Source organism: Vombatus ursinus, unplaced genomic scaffold, assembly GCF_900497805.2.
Source record: "Vombatus ursinus unplaced genomic scaffold, bare-nosed wombat genome assembly UNPS02014924.1, whole genome shotgun sequence".
Classification (NCBI taxonomy): domain Eukaryota; kingdom Metazoa; phylum Chordata; class Mammalia; order Diprotodontia; family Vombatidae; genus Vombatus; species Vombatus ursinus.
Genome location: NW_020954702.1, coordinates 5,726,004 through 5,751,490, shown reverse-complemented (window position 1 = coordinate 5,751,490; position 25,487 = coordinate 5,726,004). Strand labels below are relative to the sequence as shown.

At 38.8% G+C, this 25,487-nt stretch overlaps 1 protein-coding gene across 1 annotated transcript in view; it reads right to left on the bottom strand.

The window, feature by feature from the left end:
- Positions 1-21,119: 21,119 nt before the first annotated feature.
- The window catches only part of SIK1 (salt inducible kinase 1), a 13,546-nt gene continuing 9,178 nt past the window's right edge, over positions 21,120-25,487 (bottom strand). The window contains exons 10-14 of the mRNA XM_027843617.1: positions 25,385-25,487; positions 24,980-25,202; positions 23,462-23,737; positions 22,393-22,624; positions 21,120-21,660 (exon numbers count right to left, since the gene is read on the bottom strand). The exon at positions 25,385-25,487 is cut by the window's right edge and continues 14 nt beyond it. Of these exons, the coding sequence (XP_027699418.1) occupies positions 21,273-21,660; positions 22,393-22,624; positions 23,462-23,737; positions 24,980-25,202; positions 25,385-25,487 (1,222 nt within the window). The 3' untranslated portion in view covers positions 21,120-21,272. The remainder of the gene's footprint in view (positions 21,661-22,392; positions 22,625-23,461; positions 23,738-24,979; positions 25,203-25,384) is intronic.

Below are 25,487 nucleotides of genomic sequence, written 5' to 3'. Positions count from 1 at the left end.
CCTACCTGGATGCTGTGCTCTTTCCCTCAGGCTTGGTGTAGTGCTGCATAGCTCCCCACATGCAAGATATCCTGTCCTGGTCACCTGTTCCACTCCTTCTATTTCTTATTTCTCTGGCCTAGCACCAGCAGTTCAGAGCCTGCTTTCCCTGGCACTGGCAGTTCAGAGCTTTGTAGCACTGGTGCTTCTGGGTTACAGCCACTGGCAAGCTTTTGCTCCTGAAGGGCTATGGCCAAGCTGGCTATTGAAGCCCAAGCATGCTTCTGCAGCCTGGAGTCAGGGTCTCTACAGCTCTGGTTAAGGGGAGGGGGGGAAAGAGCATGCTGGGGGGAGTTTTGATGTAAGCTTATGTTGCTGGTACAGCCTTGCTGCTGTTAGTGTGGGAGGTTGGGGAAAGATACTGAGTGAACATCAGTTCCTAGGTTTGGGTTTTATTTTTTACCTTCTTTTAGATTCTGCATTTCCTAGGCCATAAAAAGCATGGACATTGATTTATTTTTGGCACCTAATTTTTGTTCTGGAGAGATTTGAGAAGGATCAGACTGATGAGGATTGGAGAAAATGTCTAGTCCACTACTTTGTTGCCCATGTGACCCAGAAGACCTTCACTGCTCTCATTGTTGATAAAAATGATTGTTTCTATGATTTGTTCTTTGACCTACCCATTCTTTTGGATTACATTTTTAGTTTCCAATTAACTTTTAATTGTTTCATCAGTGGGCCATTCAATGTTCTCAAAGGGGTATGTCTGAGTTTAGCAAGTTCTTGACCCGGGTTTGTGTATGAGCAACATTCCTATGGGATTGACACAGATTGGAAGTTCCAGTAAACTTTTGCTGGACTCAGCTACTATCAGTCACACAGAAGAAAACTTTGCAGGTTCAGAACTACATAATTGCAGCCTCCCTTTTGGTCTGGGATTCTTTCCACTGTTATTCCAATGAAGGCTTCAAACTAGAATGGTGGCTAGAGTTGAGACTCTGCTAAGCTTCTGGGTTCAAAGGCACATAGCTATTGTTCACCTCTGAACTTGTTTCTAGTTCAGTACGTAGCTGAGAGAGTCAGTCAATAAAGATTTATTAAGTGATTACTTTGAATCAGGCATTGTACTAAGTCCTGAGGGTACAAAGACGAACAAAAGATAGTTCCCACTCTCTAAGAGCTCACTGTTTAATGGGGGAGCTTACAATCTAATGGGGGAAGACAGCATACAAAAGAAAGCTGAAAAGAGGGGAGAGAGAGGAGGTATCTGACATGGGAGCATGGTGAGGAAGTAAAAAATGTCCAAAATGAGTGCAGTCAGGTGATAAATGAAGACATGTCTGAGGCAGTGAATGACAGAGTTACCAATTGGCACCTGTTACCACATCCTGCACAAAATCAGAGTCCTTCTGTACGGGTCTGAGACCTCTCCTTTTCCTGGTGCACAGCCTTGGTTCTCTTTCAGTTCCTGAATGCTGGCAAGTTCTGTGCCCATGCATCCCTGGCCAGACCCCATCCCCAATATCCATGGACTTCTCTGCCTGTCACCCTATATTAACCTGGGCAAGAAAAATGACTGATTGAGGTTTTTTTTTTCCCAATCAGTACTCAGTTTGTTGCATTTTCTAGGTCTTTGTGGAGGAATTGTGTTACAGAGCTAAGCTGTACCTCTTCCTGCTACTCTGCCATCTTGATTTCACTTCAACAATAGTGTAGAGCTAAACTGGTTCACCAAGGGGTCAAGATGGGGAAAGAAGGGAAGTGTATCCAGTAAAGTGGTAATGGTCTGGGAAAGAACTGAGGGGTGGATGAGTCAGTGTGGATGAATAATAGGGTTAGGGGTTTATAAAGCCAAGGGTAAGATTGAATGATTAAAAAATTATGATCAGATAAAGGAAATTCAGGGTTTGTAAACATGGAATGAGAACACCTCTGGGTAATGGCAAGATTAAGGGTATGACCATCTCTGTGTGTAGCTGAAGTGGGATGAAGAGTTCATGGAAAATAAGCAAAGTTGGGAACCTGGTTACTCATTTCTCATCACTCTTCAATCATCAAATCTGTGCTTAGTTTTTCTTTGACTGCCACCATGCTGTAGTAGATAGGAAATCAACTGCAGAGCCAGAAAGATATAAATGGTATTTTTTTTTTCGGACAACACAAAACCAGGAAGGATAGCTAACATATTGGATAATAGCCTACAAATCCAAAGAATATCTCAATAAGCTAGAACTTTGAGCCAAATCTATGGTGAAATTTAATAGGGAAATGTGAAGTCTAATATTTGGATTTTTAAAAAATCAGCTTTCTGAGTACAAGGTAAGGGAGGTATAGTTAGATAGCAGTTCACAAGAAAAAACATCAGTGGCTTTTTGTGAGCTAACAATGTGATAGGATAAGCAAAAAACTAAATGTTTTCTGAGCCTGCATATGTCCAGATCCTAGGGAAGTGTTCATTCAGTTCTATGTAGCACATTTTAGGAAAAACATTCACAAATTAAAAACATTCAAAGGAAGGAAATCAGCCTTGAGACTATGCCACATAAAGGACTAGTGAAGTCACTGAGGATGTTTAATCTGAAGAAGAAAAGATTTGGGGTGAGGGGTGGAGAGTGGGGGGGCACTATCTTCAAGTTGCATCGCATACCATTGGAAAAGAAGCATGGTATAGTGGAATAAACTTTTGCTTTAAATTTAGATGACCTGTTTTTTACTGCCAGCACTGCTATTTGCTACCTATGTGACTTTTTGCAAGTTGCTAAACCTCATTGACATTGTTTCTCATCTGTAAAATGAAGGGGGTTGGACTAGATGACCTCTAAGGTTCCTCCACCTTTTAATTGTATGATGCTATGAAGGGATTTCACTTGGAAGAAGGTTTTAGACTTGTTTGAACTGGTCATCTAAGGCAGAATTAAGAGCAAGGAGCTGCAGAATTTGAGTTAGAAGAGGTTAAGTGTGACCTCTGGGTGTCACTGTTGGGAGCAGCTATCAGGGCATTCTTCATTCCGCTCCTCAACGAAAAAGGGGTGAAAGCAGCAGCTCCCAGCCCACACTTAGGTCTACGTACAAGGCCAGCTGGGAAAAGAGACTTTCACTTCTAATCTTCTCTAGCTTCCTCCTCCCTTTGGGTGAAAGGAGATGCGTTTGGCCTTTGGAACTAACACTGTTCTTAGCAAGACCCTTAATCCAACCAGCTCATTCTTACAGAGGAAATTTAAGTGAATTTGAGCTCAAGTTCTAAAGTTCTACTCTTTAGATATTATGGAATAATTCATAAGACTAAACTGTAGCTCAGTAGAGCCTGGGAATACTCTTTAATACATTACACAATGTGTAATATTGTGAAATATCTTTAAAAAAACAACCCAACCCCAGGGCCATTCCCCATCCCTACCTTACCCAGGATACTCTGATTGGAAGTAAGGCCAATAGACCCACAGACAATGGGAACATACTAATTTATAAAAGGGGAACTGGGTTTATAAACTACTATCAGCAGTGAGAAGACGAGGGAGGTCAGAAAAATAGGAAACAATGAAGTTCTTGTTCAGCTCCAACTAAATAGAGGAGAGGGGAAAGTAGGAGGAAGCAGAGCAGAGTAAGAGAGCATTCTACCCCAGACATTGATTCCTAGGCCAACAAACATTTATTGAGCTTGGGACTTTCCTACCAGTCTAACCCCTGATGTTGCTGCTTCACCTCTGGTGGGTGAAACTTCTGGTCATGACGCTTGTTGATCACCATTGCCAATCTGTCACCAATCTCTCCAAAAAGCCATTCTGGCCTTTCCTCTGCTCAAGAGCCTTTCCCAAGAGATGAGAGTACACATTCCCAGCTCCATATGATGCAAGGTGTCACATCCTAATCTCTAATGTAATATTTCATCCATCTTCTCTTGGGCTAATAAGAAAGGAACAAAGCCTTGCCATCATTTACAATATTTGGCCAGAGAAGTCTTTAGTACCATTTCCCACTCACCTATTCCCTTAAGAGAAAACTTCCTCATATTTTTTTTTCATTTTAGGAAATTGGGGCTAAGTGACTTGCCCAGGATCACACAGCTAGTAAGTGTTAAGTGTTTGGTCTGAGGCTGGATTTGAACTCAGGTCCTCCTGACTTCAGAGCCGGTGCTCTATCCACTGCACCACTTAGCTGCCCCAAGAAAAATCTTCCTAAAAGTACTAACTCAAAATGGAATAGGCTCCCTCAGGAGGAAGAGGTTCCACCTTACTACACATCTTAAATCATGGGCCAGAGGATCACTCTTTGACAATGTTAGAGTCTTTTCAATCAGGAATGGGTTAATGTAGCTAGTGTGTGAACTCCTTTACAAGTCTGAAATTCTCAGGACTGGATTTGGAGTCAGAGATGCACGTTAAAATTATATCTCTGCAACTTACTAGCTGCCCGATCTTGGGCAAGTCACAATCTCTCTAGTATTCTGTTTTCTTTCCTGTAAAATGAGAAATGACATGACTTATAAGGTCTGTTCAGCTCTAAATCTATGATCCTATTATTCTGCAATCCTAAAAATCAAATTTAGAGCACTCATTCACAAAAAATATATGCTATCGACTAGGCCAAACTCAGTTTGCCACTGGGGTAATTTAGGTTCAAAATTAAAAGAAAAAAAAGACACTGATGGGCCATCAAACAGTTAACTAAGAAAGCCAGAGCAGGGAAAGGATGACACAGTTCTCCTCTGTCAGTGTTGGTGATCCTTCTAATTTGAGGTCAGAGGCCTGAGAGAGGACTCCTAGCTTCTCGTGTCCTGGAAGTTTTGTTGCAAGTGACCGGGAAGCCATGACAACAACCTGAGCCTTCATCCAATGAACCAATTAAACCTCTAAGCTAGTTTTTCAAGGGGAGAGAAACTTAGGATATTGCTCCTATCATACTGTATGCTTTGGTGACAAGGTCTTAAACATCTGATCTTCTGCCAGTTAAATGACCTCAGGGCTGTTACTACACAACCCTGACATAGGGATTACAAGATACTTGACATAAGCAGCCCTGAAGGAAGAAAAGAAAAACTAAAACAGAAAGAGAGCAGAAACAAAACAAGTGAACCATTCCAACTGCGAGGGAACAAAGACCAGAATTCACAGTCTTCAACTTCTCCCTCTTAGTCCCAGACCTAAATGATTAGTCCATGTGGTGGGTGGTGACACATCTCAATCCACAAGTTTTTTGATGTAAAGAAGTGACTATGAGCTGTAGCAGCAGCAGCAGCACCAGAATCAGGGCCACAGTGAAGATGATGGCACTTCCTGTACACTCACTGACCCTCACCATGGGTTAGGACAACCTTGCACACACCCTGTCTTAGCGCCAGAATCCATATTGGTAGTTGCTCTGTACCACCACATACTTAATGTTCCCTGGCCCACAAGCTGAGACATACTCTTCCCCTAGAACCTCACGGGGGAAAGGATACTAAATCATCATCCCGTTGGAGGCCTCAGAAGGAATGCCCCTTCTGTGATGTCCTTTACCTCCCCCTTGTGGCCAGAAAGCAAGCCACCTCACAATATGTGCGTCTAGGTTCCTCAAAAATCTCCCCGATAGTCATATAAAGACTATCGGATAACACAAAGGTAAGGTAAACGTGGGCCCTGGGCATCTTCCCACATGCCCAAAACAGGAATTGTCTTGGGTCTGGGCACTGCTGTACTGAAGCAGCACCCTATTCCAGGTCAGAAGTATTTCCACAGGTGATGTCAACTCTTCCCCTCTTCTCCAGCATTGGCACAGTCACTAGAGTGGCTGTATTGTCACTGACCCGCTTTATCAGGGCAGGAATGCTGCCACAGGTGCTAATAAAATAGACCCGACTCCATTCCACCATGCCAGGACCTTAGTGACACCCCTAGAGCTTAGGATCCTTCCCTTGCTTTGAAGATTGCTCACACCACAACATGATAAGTGATGAATCAAATATGGAATGGTCTTTATAGTTTAAAGCATAGCAGACATAAACAATAAAGTAATCATCTGGTGAAAACAACGGTAACTAAGAGTTGTAAGTAACTAATAGTTATAAGAGTAACTATGCATTTAAATGGTGCCTGTTGGAAATTCAAGACATAGGAGAAGAGGAAACTCATGGAAGGTACCTTGGCTAATGTTTCTGAGAGGATATTTGTGCAAATATTTTGGCATTATCTTTTTAAAAATTCAATTTTGTCTTATTTTCAGCTCTGAATTCTCTCCCTCTCTCTTCCTCCATCTTACCATTGAGAAAGCAAGAAAAACAAAACCTTTTACAAACATGTATAGGCAAGCCAAAAAAAAAAAATTCCCACATTAGCCACGACCAAAAAAACATACCTGGGTCTGTACTTCTATCTCCAGAGTCCTCTGGAATCATAGTTGGTCATTGTGTTGATCAGAATTCCTGAGTCTTTCAAAGTCTTTACAATAATGTTATTATATAATTTGTTCCCCTGGTTCTGCTCACTTCACTTTGCATTAGTTCATACTAGTCTTTCCAGGTTTCTTACATTTCTTATAGTATAATAGTATTCCATCACATTCATATACCATAACTTACTCAGCCATTCCCCAATTGATGGACATTCCCTTAGTTTCTAATTATTTTCCACCAGAAGAAGAGTTGCTATAAATATTTTGGTACATATGGGTCCTCTTCCTTTGATCTCTTTGAGTGATAGCCCTATTTGTGGCATTTCTGGGCCAAAAAGTTTACACAGTTTGATAGCTTTTAGAGGATAGTTCCAAATTGCTTTCCAGTTCACAGTTCCACCAACAGGGCATTAATGCAACTGTTTTCCACAGCCTCTCCAGCATCTGTCTTTTTCCCTTTTTGTCAACTTTGCCTATCTGATGGATGTGTGTTGTTACCTCAGAGTTGTTTCGATTTACATTTTCTTATTTAGTGATTTAGAGCATTTTAAAAAGTATAGCTTGATAGCTTTGATTTCCTCTTCTGAAAACTGCCTGTTCATATCCTTTGGCCATTCATCAATTGGGGAATGGCTTTTATTTTTATGAATTGGCTTAGCTACTTATTTAAGAAATGAGGCCTTTATCAGAGAAATTTACTGTAAAAATTCTTTCCATTTCCTGTTTTTCTTCTTATTTTGGCTGCATTGGTTTTGTTTGTGAAAACTCTTTTTAATTTGATGTAATAAAAATTATTCATGTTATCTCCCATAATTTTCTCTCTCTCCCGTTTGGTTATAAACCAAATCTTTATGCATAGATCTGACAGGTAAATTTTTCCATGTTTCCCTAATTTGCTTATGACATCACCCTTTATGTCTAAAGCATGCGTCTATTTTGACCTTATCTTGGTATATAGTGAAAGATATTGGTCTGTGCCTAGTTTCTGGCAGACTGCTTTCATGTTTTCCCGGCAATTTTTGTCAAATAGTACATTCTTGTCCCCAAATCTTGGATCTTTGAGACTATCAAACACTAGATTACTATGGTAATTTACTACTAGATATTGTGTACCTAATCTATTCTACTGATCCACTACTATATTTCTTTTTTTTTTCAGGAGTAGTTCTTTTTTATTTTTAATTTTTAAAATTAATTTATTTATTTTTAGTTTTCAACATTCACTTCCACAAGATTTTGAGTTCCAAATTTTTTCCCCATCTTTTCCCTCCCCCCACCCCAAGATACAGTACATTCTGAATACCCCTCCCCCCAATCTGCCCTCCCTTCTATCACCCTACCCCCCACCTTCTCTTATCCTCTTCTCCTTCTATTTTTCTAGAGGGTTAGATAGATTTCTATACCCCATTGCCTGTGTATTTTACTTCCCAGTTGCATGTAAAAACAGTTTTTAGCATTAGTTTTTAAAACTTTGAGTTCCAGATTCTCTCCCTTCCCCCCTCCCCACCCAACCTCATTGAGAAAGCAAGCAATGCAATATAGGTTATACATGTGTATCATGCATCACATTTCCACAATAGTTAAGTTGTGAAAGACTAACTATATTTGCCTCCATCCTACCCTGCTCCCCATTTATTCTATTCTCTCCTTTGGCCCTGTCCCTCCTCAAGAGTGTTTGATTCTGATTACACCCTCCCAATCTGCCCTCCCTTCTATCACTTCCCCCTACTTTCCTGTAGAGTAAGATAGATTTCCATACCCAGTTGAGTGTGTATATTATTCCCTCCTTAAGCCAAGTCCAATGAGAGTAAGGTTCACTCATTCCCTCTCACCTCCTCTTTTTTCCCCTCTGTTGTAAAAACTTTTTCTTGATTTTCAGGTAGTCCAATAATTTTTAAATTATCTCTCCTGGATCTATTTTCCAGGTCCGTTGTTTTTCCAATAAGATATTTCACACTGTCTTCCATTTTTTCATTCTTTTGGTTTTGTTTTATAATTTCTTGATTTCTCATAGAGTCATTAGCTTCCATTTGCTCCATTCTAATTATGTTTTTGTTTTTCACTTTTTGGTGAGGCAGTCAGGGTTAAGTGACTTGCCCATGGTCACACAGCTGGTAAGTGTCAAGTGTCTGAGGCCAGATTTGAATTCAGGTCCTCCTGGCTTCAAGGCTGGTGTTCTATCCACTGTGCCACCTAGCTGCCTCTATTCTAATTTTTAAGGAATTATTTTCTTCAGTGAGTTTTTGGACCTCCTTTTCCATTTGGCCAATTCTGCTTTTTCAGGCATTCTTATCCTCATTGGCTTTTTGGACCTCTTTTGCCATTTGGGTTAGTCTATTTTTTAAGATGTTATTTTCTTCAGTATTTTTGGGGGGTCTCCTTTAGCAAGCTGTTGCTTCATTTTTCATGATTTTTCTTGCATCACTCTCATTTCTCTTCCCAATTTTTCCTCTACTTCTCTTACTTGATTTTCAAAATCTTTTTTGGAGCTCTTGCATGGCCTGTGACCAATTCATATTTTTCTTGAAGGCTTTGGAGGTAGGAGCTTTGACTTTGTTGTCTTCTTCTGATTGCATGTTTTGATCTTCCTTGTCACCAAAGTAAGATTCTATAATCTGAGGTTTTTTTTCTTCCCATTCTTTACCCAGTTCCCCAGCCAATTACTTGACTTTTTAACTCTTTGTTAAGGTAGGGTTCTGCTTCCAGTATGGAGGGTGTACTGTCCCAAGCTTCAGGGGTTTTGTGCAGCTTTTTTCAGAGATGCTTCTAGGGACCTGTAAGTTTTCAGCTCTTCCAAGGTGGTATGATCAAAGGCGAGGTGTTTACTCCTCTCCTGGCCTGTGCTCTGGTCTATGAGGAGGGAACTGTGAGGAGGGTTTCCTCTCCACTGTTGCCACAAGCTCTGCTACACTAGTGCTCATCTTACCCCCAGGACTGTGACCCAGATCCAAGTATGGGCAAAACAACAGAATCCTGCCTCAGTGCCAGCAAAGAGATGCCTGTAATCTCCTTCTGATCAGCTGCTTGATCCCCCCACAGTCTGTGGGCTGAGAGCTCCAGAAGCAGCTGCTGCCGCTGTGGCTGCTGCCCTGGGGCTGCTCTAGGGCCAGGGCTGGACTGCATTCCTCTCTCAACCAGGTCCAGCAGACCTTTCCTACTGACCTTCTAAGTTGTCTTTGGGGTTTGTGGGTTGAGAAGTCTAGAAACCACCATAACTGCCAATGATTCAGTCCCCTGAGGCCTACACTGGGCCTGCTGGGGCCCGGTCTGTGCAGACGAGCTTCTCTCCCAGCCTGGCACAATCGACCTTTCCCATTGACCATCCAGATTGTCTTGGGCTGGAGATTTGTTCCACTCTGACTTTTTATGGGTTCTGCTGTTCTAGAATTTATCTAGAGTCATTTTTTTCTAGGTATTTGGAAAGATTTGGGGGAGAACTCAAGCGAGTCCCTGTCTTTGCTCTCTTGGCTCCACCCCCCTCCATACAGCCACGCTGTATTTCTTAGCCAGCACTGGATTGTTTTGATGATTGCTCCTTTGTAATAGAGTTTGAAATCTGGTACTGCTAGGCTACCTTTCTTCACATTTTTTTTATTGGTGCCATCGACATTCTTTATCTTTTGTTCTTCCAGATTAATTTTGTTATTATTTTTTCTAGCTCTATAAGATAATTCTTTGGTAGTTGTATGGCACTGAATGAGTAAATTAGATAGACTTGTCATTTTCACTATATTTGCTCTGTCTACCTATACGCAATTAATATTTCTACAATTTTTTAGATCTGTTTTAATTTGTGTGAAAACTGTTTTGTAATTATTTTCATATTGTTCTTGGGTTTGTCTTGATAGATAGACTTGTTCTGACAGGTAGACTCTCAAATATTTTATACTATCTGCAGTTATTTTAAGTGGATTTCCTTTTTTTATCTCTTTCTGCTGGACTTTTTTGTTAATACATAGAAATACTGGTGATTTATGTGGGTTTAGTTTATATCCTGCAATTTTGCTAAAGTTATCCATTGTTTCAACTAATTTTTTAGTTGATTCTCTAGGGCTCTCTAAGTATACAATTATATCATCTGCAAAAGTAATAATTTTGTTTCCTCATTTCATATTCTTACTCCTTTAATTTGTTTTTATTATCTTATTGCTATAGCTAGCATTTCTAATACAATACTGAATAGTAGTGGTGATAATGAACATCCTTGTTTCACCCCTGGTTTAATTGGGAAGGCTTCTAGTTTATCCACATTACTAATAATGCTTGTTCTTGGTTTTAGATAGATACTTCTTATCATTTTAAGGATAGCTCCATTTATTCCTATGCTTTCTAGTGGTTTTAATAGGAATAGATGTTACATTTTGTCAAAAGGTTTTTTTTGCATCTATTAATATAATCATATGAATTTGTTATTTTTATTATTATAGGGTCAATTAAACTTATGGTTGTCCTAACATTGAACCAGCCCTGAATATAAATATCACCTGGTCATAATGTATAGTCTTTGTGATATATTGCTATAATTTTCTGGCTAGTATTTTATTAAAATTTTTTGCTTTAATAGTCATTAGGAAATTTTTTCTATAGCTTTTTTCTCTATTGTTACTCTTTCTGGTTTAGATATCAAAACCATATTTATGTCATAGAAGGAATTTGGTAGAACTCCTTATTTAGCTATTTCTTTTTAGGCCATATTAGAATTAATTATTCTTTAAGTATTTGGTAGGATTCACTTGCAAATCCATTTGGTCCTGGGGATTTTTTCTTAGGTAACTTCCATTTCTTTTTCTAAGATAATTATTTAAGTATCCTAATTCCTCTTCTGTTAATCTGAATAACTTATGTTTTTGTAAATATTAATCCATTTTATTTAGATAATTGGGCAAAATTTTTCCTAATGATCGCTTTTAATTTACTCTTCATTGGTGATGCACTCACCATGTACGATTGAATCTTTCACATATAGAATTGTTTTAACTGAGCTGTCAAAAAACTTCTAAATATTATTTTTTTCTGTTTGTAGTCTCTCTCTGATAATATCAAGAGACAAATAGACTTATTTTACAAGGTTGGGTCCTGGGGGATTTTTTTTTAAAGATTCTTCCCTTAGCCTTAGATAGCATCATTCATATCTTGTACAGGATTCAAGTAAAGATAGAAAAAAACAAGTGGCATATGAAGACTGAAACTTTCTAGACTTCCAAATGAGTTATAGGTAGCCTTATGTGATATTATTCCGATAGCTCTGATAGTCATACAGTTAACTCCAGAAGATTTCCACTGGCTTTCACCACACCAACAAACTGTTGTTATTTCATCATTTCAGTCATGTCCAACTCTTTGTGTCCCCATTTAGGGTATTCTTAACAAAGATATTGGAGTGGCTTGCCATTTCCTTCTCCAGCTTATTTTACAAATGAGGAACTGAGGCAAACAGAGTTAAGTGACTTGCCCAGGGCCACAGAGCTAGTAAATGTCTGAGGCCAGATTTGAACTCAAGAAGATGAGTCTTTCTCACTCCAAGCCTGGCATTCTATCCACTGAGCCATCTAGCTACTGACATGAACTAATTACTGGAAGACTAATGTGATTAGATTTTGTCAGGCCCTACTAAATTATACTGTCTTATCATTAGTAGATTTAATCAACATTATCTGTAAAACTCCTAAGAGAGGCTTGAAACCTGGGAAGCCAATCTACTGGAAGAAATACCTTCCCAAAACTGCTCTAGAAACAAGGCCCATTTCAGAAACTAGAATGTTGATTCAAGGATACATATCTCTGAGTATAAGTGAACCAAACTGTACAATTTTTGAACAGTGGTCCAACACAGACTCCTTTGACACAATGTCTAAGGAAAAAGCAGATGATTTCATGAAATAGACAGGTAAATCATAAATGACAGAATAAGAGACCTGTCATTTAAATGGACATTAACTGAGTGTTGCACATATGTGTTTGACCAAATTCTTAATATTACCCAGCACCTGAATTGCATTGGAGGAGATTAAACATGAAGGAATGTCTAATTGGGATACGTGGGGTTGGTTATTAGGAATGTGTTGAATCAAGGAAATTAATTTTTAAAATATTATGTAATATTAATAGTTACTATCATATTGATTTTGCTTTATTACTGTGTTTAATGCTTCCCAATATTGTATATGCCTGTTGAAATACCTGACAGAAAGTTTACATTAAGGTTTCCAGAGAGGAGATTGATAGGATGTGATCAATATGTATATACTATGTGATCTACAATCAAAAGTGGGAGGAAGGGAGACTGTCAGAAGAGAATTTCTGACAACTTTCTCACTCCATTTACTCAAGATGGTCAGGTCATAGAACTAGCTAGAGTCTACAAAATCAAGCTGAGACATTAACTCTAACCCCAGTGTTACCTGGCTAGTTCCTGCTCTTCCTGTTTGCAAATTCAAGCTTCAGATACCAGCTATAGTTCTAGTGTTAGTTTCCTGTTTTACCCAATATGGATCAACCCCTTCTGCCATCTGTTCCTTTGATGTGTAAATCATTACCTTTCCCTTCTGCTTTGTAAAATTCCCTTGTATGCCTATCTTTCTTATGTAATCAGAATCTACATAAAGCTGCTAAAACTAATGTTTGGGGCTGACTAATTTTTAATTTGATGATGCCTGTACTCTGAGCATAATAAATGGCAGGTTTTCACAATCTGCACTGTTGACTACATGATTGACAGCAGTACCTATAAATGAATCATCAGACAATTTTTGTCACATGCATTCATAAAATTAGAACCCTAGATCTTTTTTGATTAGAATGAAGTGATTGATTTATGGATCTTAACTATTTCATAGTAGCCTTGTCTAGTCAGAGTGAGTTTCCTCTGGTTAATGAATATATTAAGTATTCAAACATGCAAAGTCTGATTTGTCAAAGAGTTCGTTTGAATTTGATAAACAGTGCAGCTGACTTCAGGAAGTGGGAAATGCTAACAGAAAACATAGTTTAAAAATAGTAATGTTCTTTGCTGGCTAAATCCAATAGATGCCTAGTATAAGCTCCAATGGGAAAACCCAAGCTATGGTTCCCCTGAATTTGCACATTTTAGTGATTCAGTTCATCTCCTCACTACCTCAGTTTGGTCTCTATTGTTTCATAATCCTTTGGACTGTTGGGGTATGTGACCATCTGTAGGAGCACTTGCTGGACATGTTAAAGTGGGAATTCTTTTAGTGTATGGTCAGACAAGATGGCCATTGACACCCCTTCCAACTTTCACATTCTGTGACTTTAGTAAATCTTGAAGTATCACCGTGTCAAAATCCTATCCTTTCTCTTACTTCTGCCTCCTTGAGATAGTATGCTTATAATACTACACTCCTTAAATAAAACTATCAGACCATGTGTGTATGTGTGTGTGTGTATGTATAATCGGGAAAATTCCTCTTCCCAAGTTCAAATCCTGCCTCAGACACTTAATAGCTATGTGACTCTGGACAAGTCACGTGACCCTGTTTGCCTCAGTTTCCTTATCTGTGAAATGAGCTGGAGAAGGAAATGACAAACTACTCCAATATATTTGCCAAGAAAACCCCAAATAGGGTCACGAAGAGTTGGACACAACTGAAATGACTGAACAACAACAACATAATAAAGGAGTGATGTGCAATTAAAAAAAAAAAACCACATCAAAATGTGGACACCAAAAATGTGGAATCAAGACTCTAAGCCTACATTGTTTTGTTGTACTTTTAGGAAGCAAGAGGCTTGGGGGTAGAGTAGGAATACTAAACTGAAGAAACTATGGGTAGGATAAATTTCTTTCCATTGCTTTACTGTCTCTAGGCAAAACAGTGGCTAAGTACCTATTCAATTTGCTATAATTAATTATCCCTTAATATTTTACCTTTCTCAGAATTAAAAAAAACCCACCTGGCAAGCTTCAAAAAAAATTAGTAATGTTCCTTAAGAACTGGAAATAGACTGTCTATGTCATGAATGGTAAACTTGCTGATTTGTAACGATCCAAATCCTACTATTGTTACCTATTCAAATGACCTTCATCTTATCTTTGGCCTTGTTAAACTTGAATCAATTGGTGTTTGTTAAAGGCTAGTATATGCCCAAGCAATTGCTTATAGAACCTTTGTCAGTAATTTGTCTCTTTTGTACTTATTTTAGGTTTATTTGTTGGCTTTTTCATTTTTTAAAAAATGCATATTTAGCTCATTTATCCTGTCTCTTTCTATTTTGTTAATGTATGTTTTTAAGGACATTTTTCCCCCCAAGGCCTGATTTAGCTATATTCCAGAAATTTTGGTATGTTGTTTCATCATTATAATTTTCTTTTACATAGTTGTTGTTTCTATGATTTTTTCTTTGACCCCTTCATTGTTTAGGATTTCATTAAGTCTCTACTTGGGTCTGTATCTCTTGTTTATGGTCCCTGAACCAATGACTATTTTTATTGTTTCACGATCTATAAAGGATATATTATTTCTGCCTTTCTACATTTGTTTGTGATATCTTTCTGCCCTGGTATGTGGTCAGTTTTTGTAAAAGTTCCATATGGTGCTGAAAAACATATATATTCTTTTGCTCTGCCATTTAGATGCCTTCTCTTTTAACTGTACTTTCTCCCACAATTTGTTCAGTTCCATATTTTCCCTTTTGTTTGTCTTTCTATTGGACTTAACCAAAACCTAGAGAGGGCTATTGAAGTCTCTTGTCACTGTTGTATTATTGTCTACATCATCTAGTAGCTCAGATAGTGTTTCCTTTATGAATTTGGATGCTAAGGCATTTGGAGCACAAAAGTTTATTACTGATAATGGTTTATTGTCTATGGTTCCTGTCAGCATCCTTTCTTCTTCCCACCCCTGATCCTGTCTTCTCTTTGTTATTCAAATTTCTTTTCCTTTGTATTTGAAGGTCTTTTTCCTGATCACTTGCAAAACTTGTTCTTGAATGGAATTATTAAATTTGGCAACTATGACTTTTGAAGTTTGCAGCCTTGGATTTTTTCTGAATTCTTTCATTTTCTATGTTCAAAAGTTCTGAACAGTTCTCTTCTATAATTTCCTTCATTATAGTGTAAAAGTTTTTGCACTGTCACATTCTTCTGGAAAACCTATGATCTTTAGGTTGCTTCTATGCATCCTATCTTTGAGATCAGTACATATTACTTGTATAGTGAGAACATTTTCTTTTAATGTTATTATTATTATTTTTTTGCTTCTCTTCATTTAGATTGTCCTTCACTTCTGTATATTTGCATTACCCATATATTATTCTCTTTTCTTTTTTTAATAATTCATTTATTTTTAGTTTTCAACATTCACTTCCATAAGATTTTGAGTTTTAAATTTTGTCCCCCTCCCTCTCCTCTCCCTTCCCCAAGATGGCATGTAATCTGATAAAGGCTTTACTTATACATCCATACTAAGCATATTTTCACATTAGTCATGATGTATAGAAGAATTAGAACTAATACAAGAAAGAAGAAATAAAACAACAAAAGAAAAGGAGAACAAATGGTGTGCTTCCATCTGCATTCAGACTCCACGGTTCTTTTTCTAGGTGTGGATAGTATTTTCTATCATGAGTCTTTTGGAGTTGTCTTAGATCTTTGCATTGCTGAGGAAAGCCAAGTCTATCAAAGTCAGTCATCACACAATGTGGCTGTTATTGTGTACTATGTTCTCCTAGTCCTGCTCATTTCACTCATCATCAATTCATACATGTCTTTCCAGGTTTTTCTGAAGTCCTTCAGCTTATCATTTCTCATAGCACTTCTATACCATTTCTTATAGCATTTCTCTTTTGTTTCTTTGGCAAGGCTTGCCATTGCAGATTCCAGTTTTTCTATTCTGCCCATTATTTTTGCTGCCCAGGTCATAAATTCTGCTCTTCTAATTCTCATTTCTCTTTTGAACCACTCAGGAACAGTGTGTTGTGGTTCTGTGTTCTCTTCAAATTCCATAGGGTCCTCTGTCTCATGAAGAGTTAAATCATTCTCCTTTGTTTTGCATTATTTATTCATAGATGCCTAAACTCATTTACTAGATTTAGAGGCCATATTTCCTTCCGTTGTTACTGTTTTCCTTATTGATTTATCTGCTTATGTTCAAAACCTTCGAGTTTTCTTCTTCCTGAAACCATAAGTAATTTCTCTGCCCTCCCTCAACCTATTTTCCCCTGTTGCTCACTTTCTGACTCCCTCCCCTCTGATTGTGGTTTCCTTGGGGACTAGATTTCAAAATGTCTCAGCCTCCTCCCATATTGCACAATTTATAGTTGAATCAGCCTAGGTCTTTGCCTAGGCCATCAGCCTAGGTCTCTGCCTTAAATGACTTTTAGGTGGTCAAAATTGGCCTGAGCTAGGTAATGTGCTCTTTTCCCTCAATCACAGTAGAATGGTGCATAGCACCTCATACACATATCCTGTCCTGTTCCCTCTGATCCTTAGCTCTTTCACTCAGCACTGGCAATTTGGAGCTTTGTAGCACTGGTGCTATGTTCTTGTTCATCCAGCAACCAGGTGGTGCTACAGGGTGACTGCAGTTCAAAGCTTTGCAATGCTATTGTTATAGGCTTGTGGCCCCTATAGCAGGCTTTTGCTACTGAAAGGTTGCAGCAGTCCTGACTGACTGTCATGGCCAAACTTCCACAGTTTGGAGTTGGGGGTGCAGAGGTCCCTATGGTACTGGAAGAGGAAGGGAAGACCTCTACACCTAGGTTGGGGCAGGTTTTGTTGTTAGCCTTTGTCATGTCCTTGGGTCTGCTAGTGTACCTTCACTGCTGTTAGTGTGGGAGGTGGGGGGAGGGTGCTGAGTCAGCTCAGGGTTAGTGAGCTTCAGAGCTTCAGTTAAGGGTTTGTTTTTTAACTTTTTTTTTTCTAGGTGTCCTAGACCATGGAGATGGCTTAAGTTGCTTTATCTCTGATGCATAATTTCTATTTTGAAGAGGTTTTAGAGGTTGTGGGAATCAGAAAAAATGTCTAGATCACCATCTTCTTACTCATGTGACCTAGAAGTCAAACTGGCCCATACTATTTCTTTTCAGTGATTAAATGACTCATCTCATATCTCAAACCTCATTCTCCTTGTCTTCTCTGTAGCCTTTCACATTGTTGATCACCCTCTTCTCCATGATCTCTCTTCTCTCCAGGTTTTTGGGATACCACTTTCTCCTGGTTCTTCTTGTCTCCTTTTGCTGTATCCTCTTCCAGATCATGCCCTATAACCATAGGTGTCCCTGAGATCTGTCCTGGGCCCTATTCTTTTCTCCCTCTATACTCATCAGCTCCCATGGATTTAATTACCATTTCCAAGCTGAAAATTCTTATATGTATGTATCCTGCCTCAACCCCTGTTGACCTCCAATCTTGCAAAGTGCCTTTCGTACATCCTTAAGTGGATGTCCACTAGACATCTTAAACTCAGTATGTCCAAAACAGAACTCATTATCTTTCTCCTTAAACCCTCCTACCTTCCCTATTACTGTAGAGGACACCACCATCCTTCCTGTCCCTCAGCCTGCTAACCTAGGAGTCACCATCAAGTCCTATTTCACTCTCTTGACTCTCACATCCAATCTGTCGCCAAGGCATGTCAACTCCACTTATGCAACATATCTCAAATATACATCCTGCTCTTCCTTGACATTGCCACTACCCTGGTGCAGATTCTCATTACCACATCTGGACTATTGCACTATCCTGCTGGTGAGTCTACCTGCCTCAAGTCTCTCCCCACTCCAATCCAGCCTTCATTCAGCCACTAAAGTGATTTTTCCCACAGGTCCAATCATGTCACTCCTCTACTCAATAAACTCCAATGACCTCCAGGATCAAATACAAAATCCTCTATTTGGCATTCAAAGTCCCAAGCCACCTCCTACCCTTCCAGTCTTCTTACACCTTCCTCACTGCCACCGAGTCTTTGATCCAACAACATTGCCCTTCTCACTGTTTCATGAACAATACGGCCATCTCTAGGCTCTGGGAATTTTCTGTGGCTGTCTCCCATGATTAGAACGCTCTTCTTCCTCACCTCCACCTACTGACTATCATGGACTCTTTTAAGTCTCAACTAAAATCCTATCTTTTACTGACTTCTAGTACCTTCTCTCTGTCATTTCCTATTTATCCTTTATATAGCTTATTTGTATATATTTGTTTACGTGTTGTCTCCATTAGATTGTGAGCTCCCTTAGGGATTTTTTTGGTCTTTTTTTTGTATCTCCAGTGCTTAGCAGTGCCTGGCACATAGTAGGTGCTTAATTGGATTGACTGACATCCTATTACCAACTTGCTGATCTTTCTATTTTTTGACACTACGGGGTATTACATCACCTGGATATAGAATGCTATTCATAGATTCCAATTTACATTCAGTTTAAATGTAGAAGACAGCTGCACAGCTTTTTTTCTTAGAAGAAAAATTCTTATGAAACTGGAGCTAAGAGACATTTTAACAGAAGCAGGCATGGATGGGTTAGATCAAATGAGGGATCCTTTCCATCTCTCATAATCTAGTCAACACAGATCAGGAAGAAATCATTTATAGAAATTCTAAAGAATCACAAGGGAAAAAATGTCTAGAATTTTTTCCCCAAATATTTATTTCAAGTTAAATAAAAACACATCAATTAATTATTTTGGCATACATTTCTCATTTTAAGATAAGAAATAAAACAATTGATTCAGTCATGGTAAAAAAAAACAACCCACTATACATATACATATATATCTTAAACAGATCACATAGTGTCTTTAAATATCCTATTGCATCGCAGTCTGCTGAACACTGTCAAGAAAATCTGCAAAATTCACAGAGACTTTTCTATTAGCCAAACAATTTCAAAAAGGTTCTATAGCAATAGGGGAAAAAATACCATGAAAATAAAGTGCTCATCATTGCTCAGAACAGAAAACAAACACACAACAACAACAACAAAACATTTCTGTAGCCTTTGATCTAGGCATTAGAACAAATTATTTGTACATGGGTAAGTCACTACTTTGTTTAGATTGGTTTGCTACCTTTGTGAAAATGAAGGCAAGCAAAGGTGCTGCCCTGGGGGTGGGGAAGGAGCAGAGATGGCTGGCTTCTCTCATTTCCGTTCACAACCCAGCATGAGACTTTGGTGTTTTCTCTGCTGCAAGGCACCAGGTCAATCAGCAAGAGTTAACTCCAGCAGCTTCCCCTCACAGTGAAGCTTTGAGTAGCAACAGCAAGCTCAAATAACATGAATACTCAGAACTGTCTACTAATCAGTGGTAAATTACAGAATGATGGAGATAACAAACACGCTCTTATACCTATCTTTTTTTCTCTACCACCAATTAATCTGATCGGTCTTTGGCTTTAAAATTTTTATTACTTTTCTTTAATACCACAGGTTGCAAAAAAGCCAAAATTACACAGACACCCTGTGTTGAGAAAAAGAGATGAGAACTTAAAGCAATGAAATAGGGGCAGCAATTTCTTTTTAAAAATCAAGATAGCTTTTTGCCATCTGGCTTACTTCTTTCAAATTACCTGCTGCCACCAAAATTCAGTAGTCACCTTTCTGTCTCTTAACACTACGAGGGTTGCCCCTGACACCTCTCTTTAAAAACGAACCAGTGCTAACATTAGCTTTGTTTATGAACACAGACCAACAACACAAAAATGTAGTACAAAATATAAAAAATAAGTAGTGTATATATGTTTTCTGTCTATATACATACAGTATTTTGTCATGGGTTTTAAGTTTTTTAAAACTGACCAAAAAAGACCTAATTTAATTTACCTAGAACAAAAAAATAAAGAGATTTACACACCTTAAGTTTTTTTTTTATAGAATTCTCTTCAAGATATGTTTTGTTCAGAAAAAGTTGAATTACTTTCCAAAATGATTTTTACACTATTTTCCGTGTTTTTGTCAGTATAATCATAACCTCTGGTTATTGCACATTTTCCCCAAAATAAGTTGTTCTATTTGAACCCTGATAATGAAATACATAAAAACTTAATTAGCAGCAAAACTAAAATGTAGAGCACTAAGAAATATCTCTCAGGCATATTAAAAAATTACCTCTGTGAGTTTTTAAGTGAGAGAAACAGAAACCCTATGTATTGTCCCCCAAATGTCATGAAACTCACTTTCCACCCAAAGAAATGCTTCAAAATCCAATTTCGAGCAGAATTCATTAAATTTCTTATCCAAAAAAGAAAAAAAAAACCCTCCAACTTAGATCTTGATCTTAGAGGATATAATAATTCCAGTAACTGTGAAGATTAACTGCTGTTGCACTGTTAGAACTTTAAAAAAATATAAAGCAGAAGGTTCACAGTTTTCACCTAAAGCGTATATATTTCAGGGAGTGAGGAATTGTTAATAACTAAGAAAAAAAATTCCTATATAAACACACACACACACACAAATGGCAATGCTTATATCAATGCATCAATAGTTGCATGCCACTGCTTTTAAGAGGTAATAATTTTCACAAACCCATGATGAATATTGTGAAAAAGGGTGAAATTGGTTCTTTTTCTCTGAATGGCCTTCTCCCTTCTACGTCAACACTACCAGCAGCCTTAGAAGTTTTGCATAACAGCAGAGCAGCATTGTCTGACAAGTGTAGTACCACTCATTCTCTTGGCCCCAGCTTATCCACCTTTCCTCCCTTTCCCATCAATCCAGAAAGTATTCTTCCTTGCAATATTTCTTCTTCAAAAAGTTTTCAGTCCTTCTATATATTCAGTGCAAGAAAAAAAAATTAAAGCGAAAACACATGATGTATTGCTTTTATCATTTCTTTAAGTTATTGGCTGAGTCTGAAATCTTCACATACTTTAAAATTATTGCTTCAAAGAATCAGTAATCCCATGCAATTGGACAACAGAAGTCCCCTAGGGAGGGAAAAAAGATTAAATAACAAAGGTCTCTCATTGAACCAGGACAAATTTCCTCAGCTGGGTAGAGGTAAGGTCTTCCATTTCACAGTCTCCCTGCTGCAAAACTGCTGGATCACAGCTTGGAGACCATATGGCAAAATCTGGCTGTTGGGAGAAAGAAGCAGTGACCGGAGAGGTGTTGCTATTGATGTACAAGTGAGTGTCTAGGAGCTGGGCTGCTGAAGACACTGGTGAGACACTGGCCTTGAAGAGAGGAGGGTGCATCACAGAATTCCCCGTTAGCAACTCTGAAGTCAGAAGAGAACTGGGCGTTTGGTAGGTTTCATCACAGGTAGAAATGCTATACTGTGCTGAGGGCAGTTGTGGAGCCTGAGGACAGCTCAGATGGACTGATGTGCTATGCTGTAACTGCAACAATCTAAACAAGGGTAGAAAGGAGAAAGAAGGGAGAGGAGAAATCATTTAAGGGTTATTGAAGTTTTCCCTCAATGCTTTAACCATAGGTTAAAGACACATGTTTTCATTTTGTCAACTTAAATTTTTTTTTTTAATTTTCCTTGTGAAATTGATGGCTCATTAGTTCAGAACATGCAATACTGTGACTGACAAACACCTGAGTTATTTTTGACATTTTCATTCTTTTGAAATTTTAATGGTGATTTTATCCACTAAAATGGTGGTACAGTTGATAGAGCAATGAGCCTGGAGTCAGAAAGACTTGAGTTCAAACATGGCTGTGTAATCCTAGGGCAAACTTCCGTTTGCCTTAGTTTTCTCAAGTATAAAATGGGAATAATAAAAGCACATACCTCAAAGGGTTGTTTTGGGGGTCAAACGAGATGTCTGTAACAGGCTTAGCACAGTACCTGGCGCATAGCAGGTGCTATATAAATGCTTATTTCCTTCTTCTTCCCTACTAGCCTTTTCCCCTCATCTCATTTTATAGGTTCATCTCTATCCCCATACTACCAACTTTATATAGACTACAGGTCCCAAATCATAACCTCATTTACCTTGGGGGAAGGAAGTCGTGTTTCAGAATTATATAAAATAGAGGAATACGGGAGGGAATGGAGGAAGAAATAAGTTTTTTACAAACTTCAACCTATGATTCACACCTAGGAAGCATGTCTCTGATTTGATATCTTACCTTTGCTGGTGAAGAACCTCCTCGAGCAGGTTCCCACCTTCTCGGCTTTTTCCTCCACTACTATATAGGCAAGCGTTTGGCTGATAGTGTTGGGGAGAGTTCAGACATCCTCTTGTTGCTCGACCTGATGAAGCCTGACACACTTGTCGAGCCAGCCCATTAATTTTGTTTAGTCCTAGAAATCCTTTTGTCCTAGTATTTTTCCGGAGTTGCTGTCGAAAAGCTTTCAAGCCTAGGGAGGAATAAAACAAAGACATTTTATTATCTATTGCTTGTAAGTCCAATATTGTTGCTGGTATTTAAGATATTTTAGGCAGTTCCTAAAATAAGGGGAAAAGGCCAAGAAGGGGCAGGAATTGTTTGATAATTAGTATTGTTTGATTACATGCACTGTCCCCACAACTTTTCCCAAATTAATGAAAGATCAAACATCTAGCAAAGATTTGGACTATGGCTACAAATCTGGCCCTACCTGAGGCTGGAGGGAACCCAAGAACCACTAAACATGCATTTAAAAGAACCCTCACGTCAATAAGAAATAGCAACTTGAAAACACACAAGGAAACCCAAGAGACATGTTGTGAGCAATGCAAAAAAAAAAAAAAAGGCAGGAAGAAGAATCTAGGCATGCAGAGTCCTGCAACAGCTAGCAAAGACATAAATATAAATATATACCCGATTTCTTATTTTAAGGTATCAGGGGTTTTGTTATAACATCTAACCACCCAAAGGGTTGGGTTTTTTTATTCAATAGGCAAATCAGTACTCTAGTAAACATTCACTGTGCCATGGGATGCTAGGTTATTTTAAGGACACTTCAATTTCAGAATTATGGGAACTGAGGGGAATTGGAGAGGTCAAGGTCTATGACTAGAACTACCTTTGAGAGTGTTCTTACTGCTTTTACTGCTTTAAGAACCTACACAAGTCCACCTAGTTCTTCTTTGCCTTGAGTTCCCAATCTAGAGAACTGTTATAGTATTACATGAATGAGAAAAAGTGTATAAAGAGGTTTTCTAAGTAAACAGTGAAATTACAAAACATTTACTTATCATTTGGAAGAGCTTACCTTGAGTGAGTGAGGTATCTGAAGCTCTCCTTCCTTCTTGAAAACTGACTGGTAACAGCGCAGTTCCTCCCAGACATCCCTCTATCTTCAGGCCCGGCGTGTCAGACTGTGCCACAAGGAAAGGAGAGGTCGTTTTGACAGTGGCAGAGTCAGCCGCCAGCACCTGGTTATCAAGGCAGCTACTCGGGCCTTCTGACCCATCGCTGGAAGAAGAGGTGAGGCAACTGTCTGAGTTGGTTCCCTCTGCTGGGCTAGTACAAGAAGAAACGACTATACCTAGAGGACAAGTAGAGAACATTGTGAAGGGGGCGTTGAGTTGGTTGAAATTTTCAAAAATAGCATTCAACACACTCTGAGGACTTAGTCTACTTGGTAATACAAAGAGGGCAATACCATTGCCGTCAACTGCAAAACCATATTCTATTTGATTTTCTGGACAGTAGGAGTGAGGAAGAGAGATGCTGAGAATATGAAAAGAGCGCTTCATGGCTATGGAATATGAACAAGGAACCTTCAAACAGCCCCGTATTTTATACAGAAGTATTCCAAAGTGCTGACATCTCCAACTTTTTTCTTGCTAGTCAGAGCCATGGCTGTCTCTATCAGATGTTTTTAATCTAAATCATAGACTATTCTTAGAGTTGTAAAGATTAGTTCAGTCTCTATCAGCCACCTGAAGGCCAAGACATCTTTCCTGAAGCTATTGACTAGGGTGTGAAACCATGACAGCAAGTTCATGCAGTTTAGAATGGGCGGTGGGGTGCAGAAAAGGAAAGGGAACAAGTATTTATATAGCACTTACTATGTGCCAGGCACTGTGCAAAGCGCTTTTACAAGTATTATTTCATTTGATCCTCACAGCAATCCTGTGAGGTAGGTGGTATTATCTTTTTTGTTTGTTTTGTTTTGTTTTGTTTCTGGTGAGACAATCAGGATTAAGTGACTTGCCCAGGGTCACAAACTAGTGTGTGCCAAGTGTCCGAGGTCGAATATGAACTCAGGTCCTTCTGCCAAGGCCAGGGCTCTATCCACTACACCACCTAGCTGCCCCGATGTTATTATTTTACAATTGAGGAAATTGAGGCAAACAGAGGCTAAGTGACTTGTCACACAGACAGTAAATGTCTGAAGCCAAATCTGAACTCAGGTCTTCCTGACTCCAGACCGAGTGCTCTATCTCTTGTGTCAGAGACTGATACATTTCCACAATACTCCCCCAAAAACATACATGAAAAAAATAAAAAGATGGGTCAGTTTCATGATATTACAGCTACAAAATAATGTATCTCATATGCTCTCCCTCTTCTGTCCCCTTAGTGGACTTTAAAAAAAAAAAAAGTCACACACCAAAACCAAATGAAAGGTTAAATGGGGGGAAAAAGTGAAGTTCTCTTTTATTTTCCCCACCCATAATGTAAAAAATAAAATTACTTCAGCCATCTGGGACCCTCCGTAATTTCTAGTATTTTTTTTCTGAAGAAAAAAGAAAGGGCCGTTTTTGCCTCTAGGCTGACTCACATGGAGGGGTGCGCTGATAGAAATGAGTGGTGACTTCAGCAAGGGTATGTCTCCTACTGGTGTTGGCAGGGAGATGAACAGGGTTCTGAGCCTTGATTTCCTCTTCAAAATCTTTATCCTGTCTAACTTCCTCACTAATGGTGGTTTCCAGCAGGCTGTTGGGAGAGATGGAGCAGTTTCGGAACAGACCACTGAAGTTGGGTTCCATGGAGAAGAACAGTGGCTGCAAAAAATTAAATATACAAAAGTCATTCAAAGCCAAGTTTTATAAAGTATTAGTCACCACAATGAACAAAAGGATATAATGACATTTTCTAAACCCATTTACAGTTTTTAAGCCCTTTTGGTGATAACAACAACAAACCCACAAACTGCCTCACATGAACATGACTTGTGATAACTCACTTGTAATGGGCTGTTCAAATCAAAATCCATTTCTTCCTGTAACATAGACTGAGTCAAGTTTTGAGGCTGCTGGTACAGCGAAGAGGATCTGAAAGCATCACTA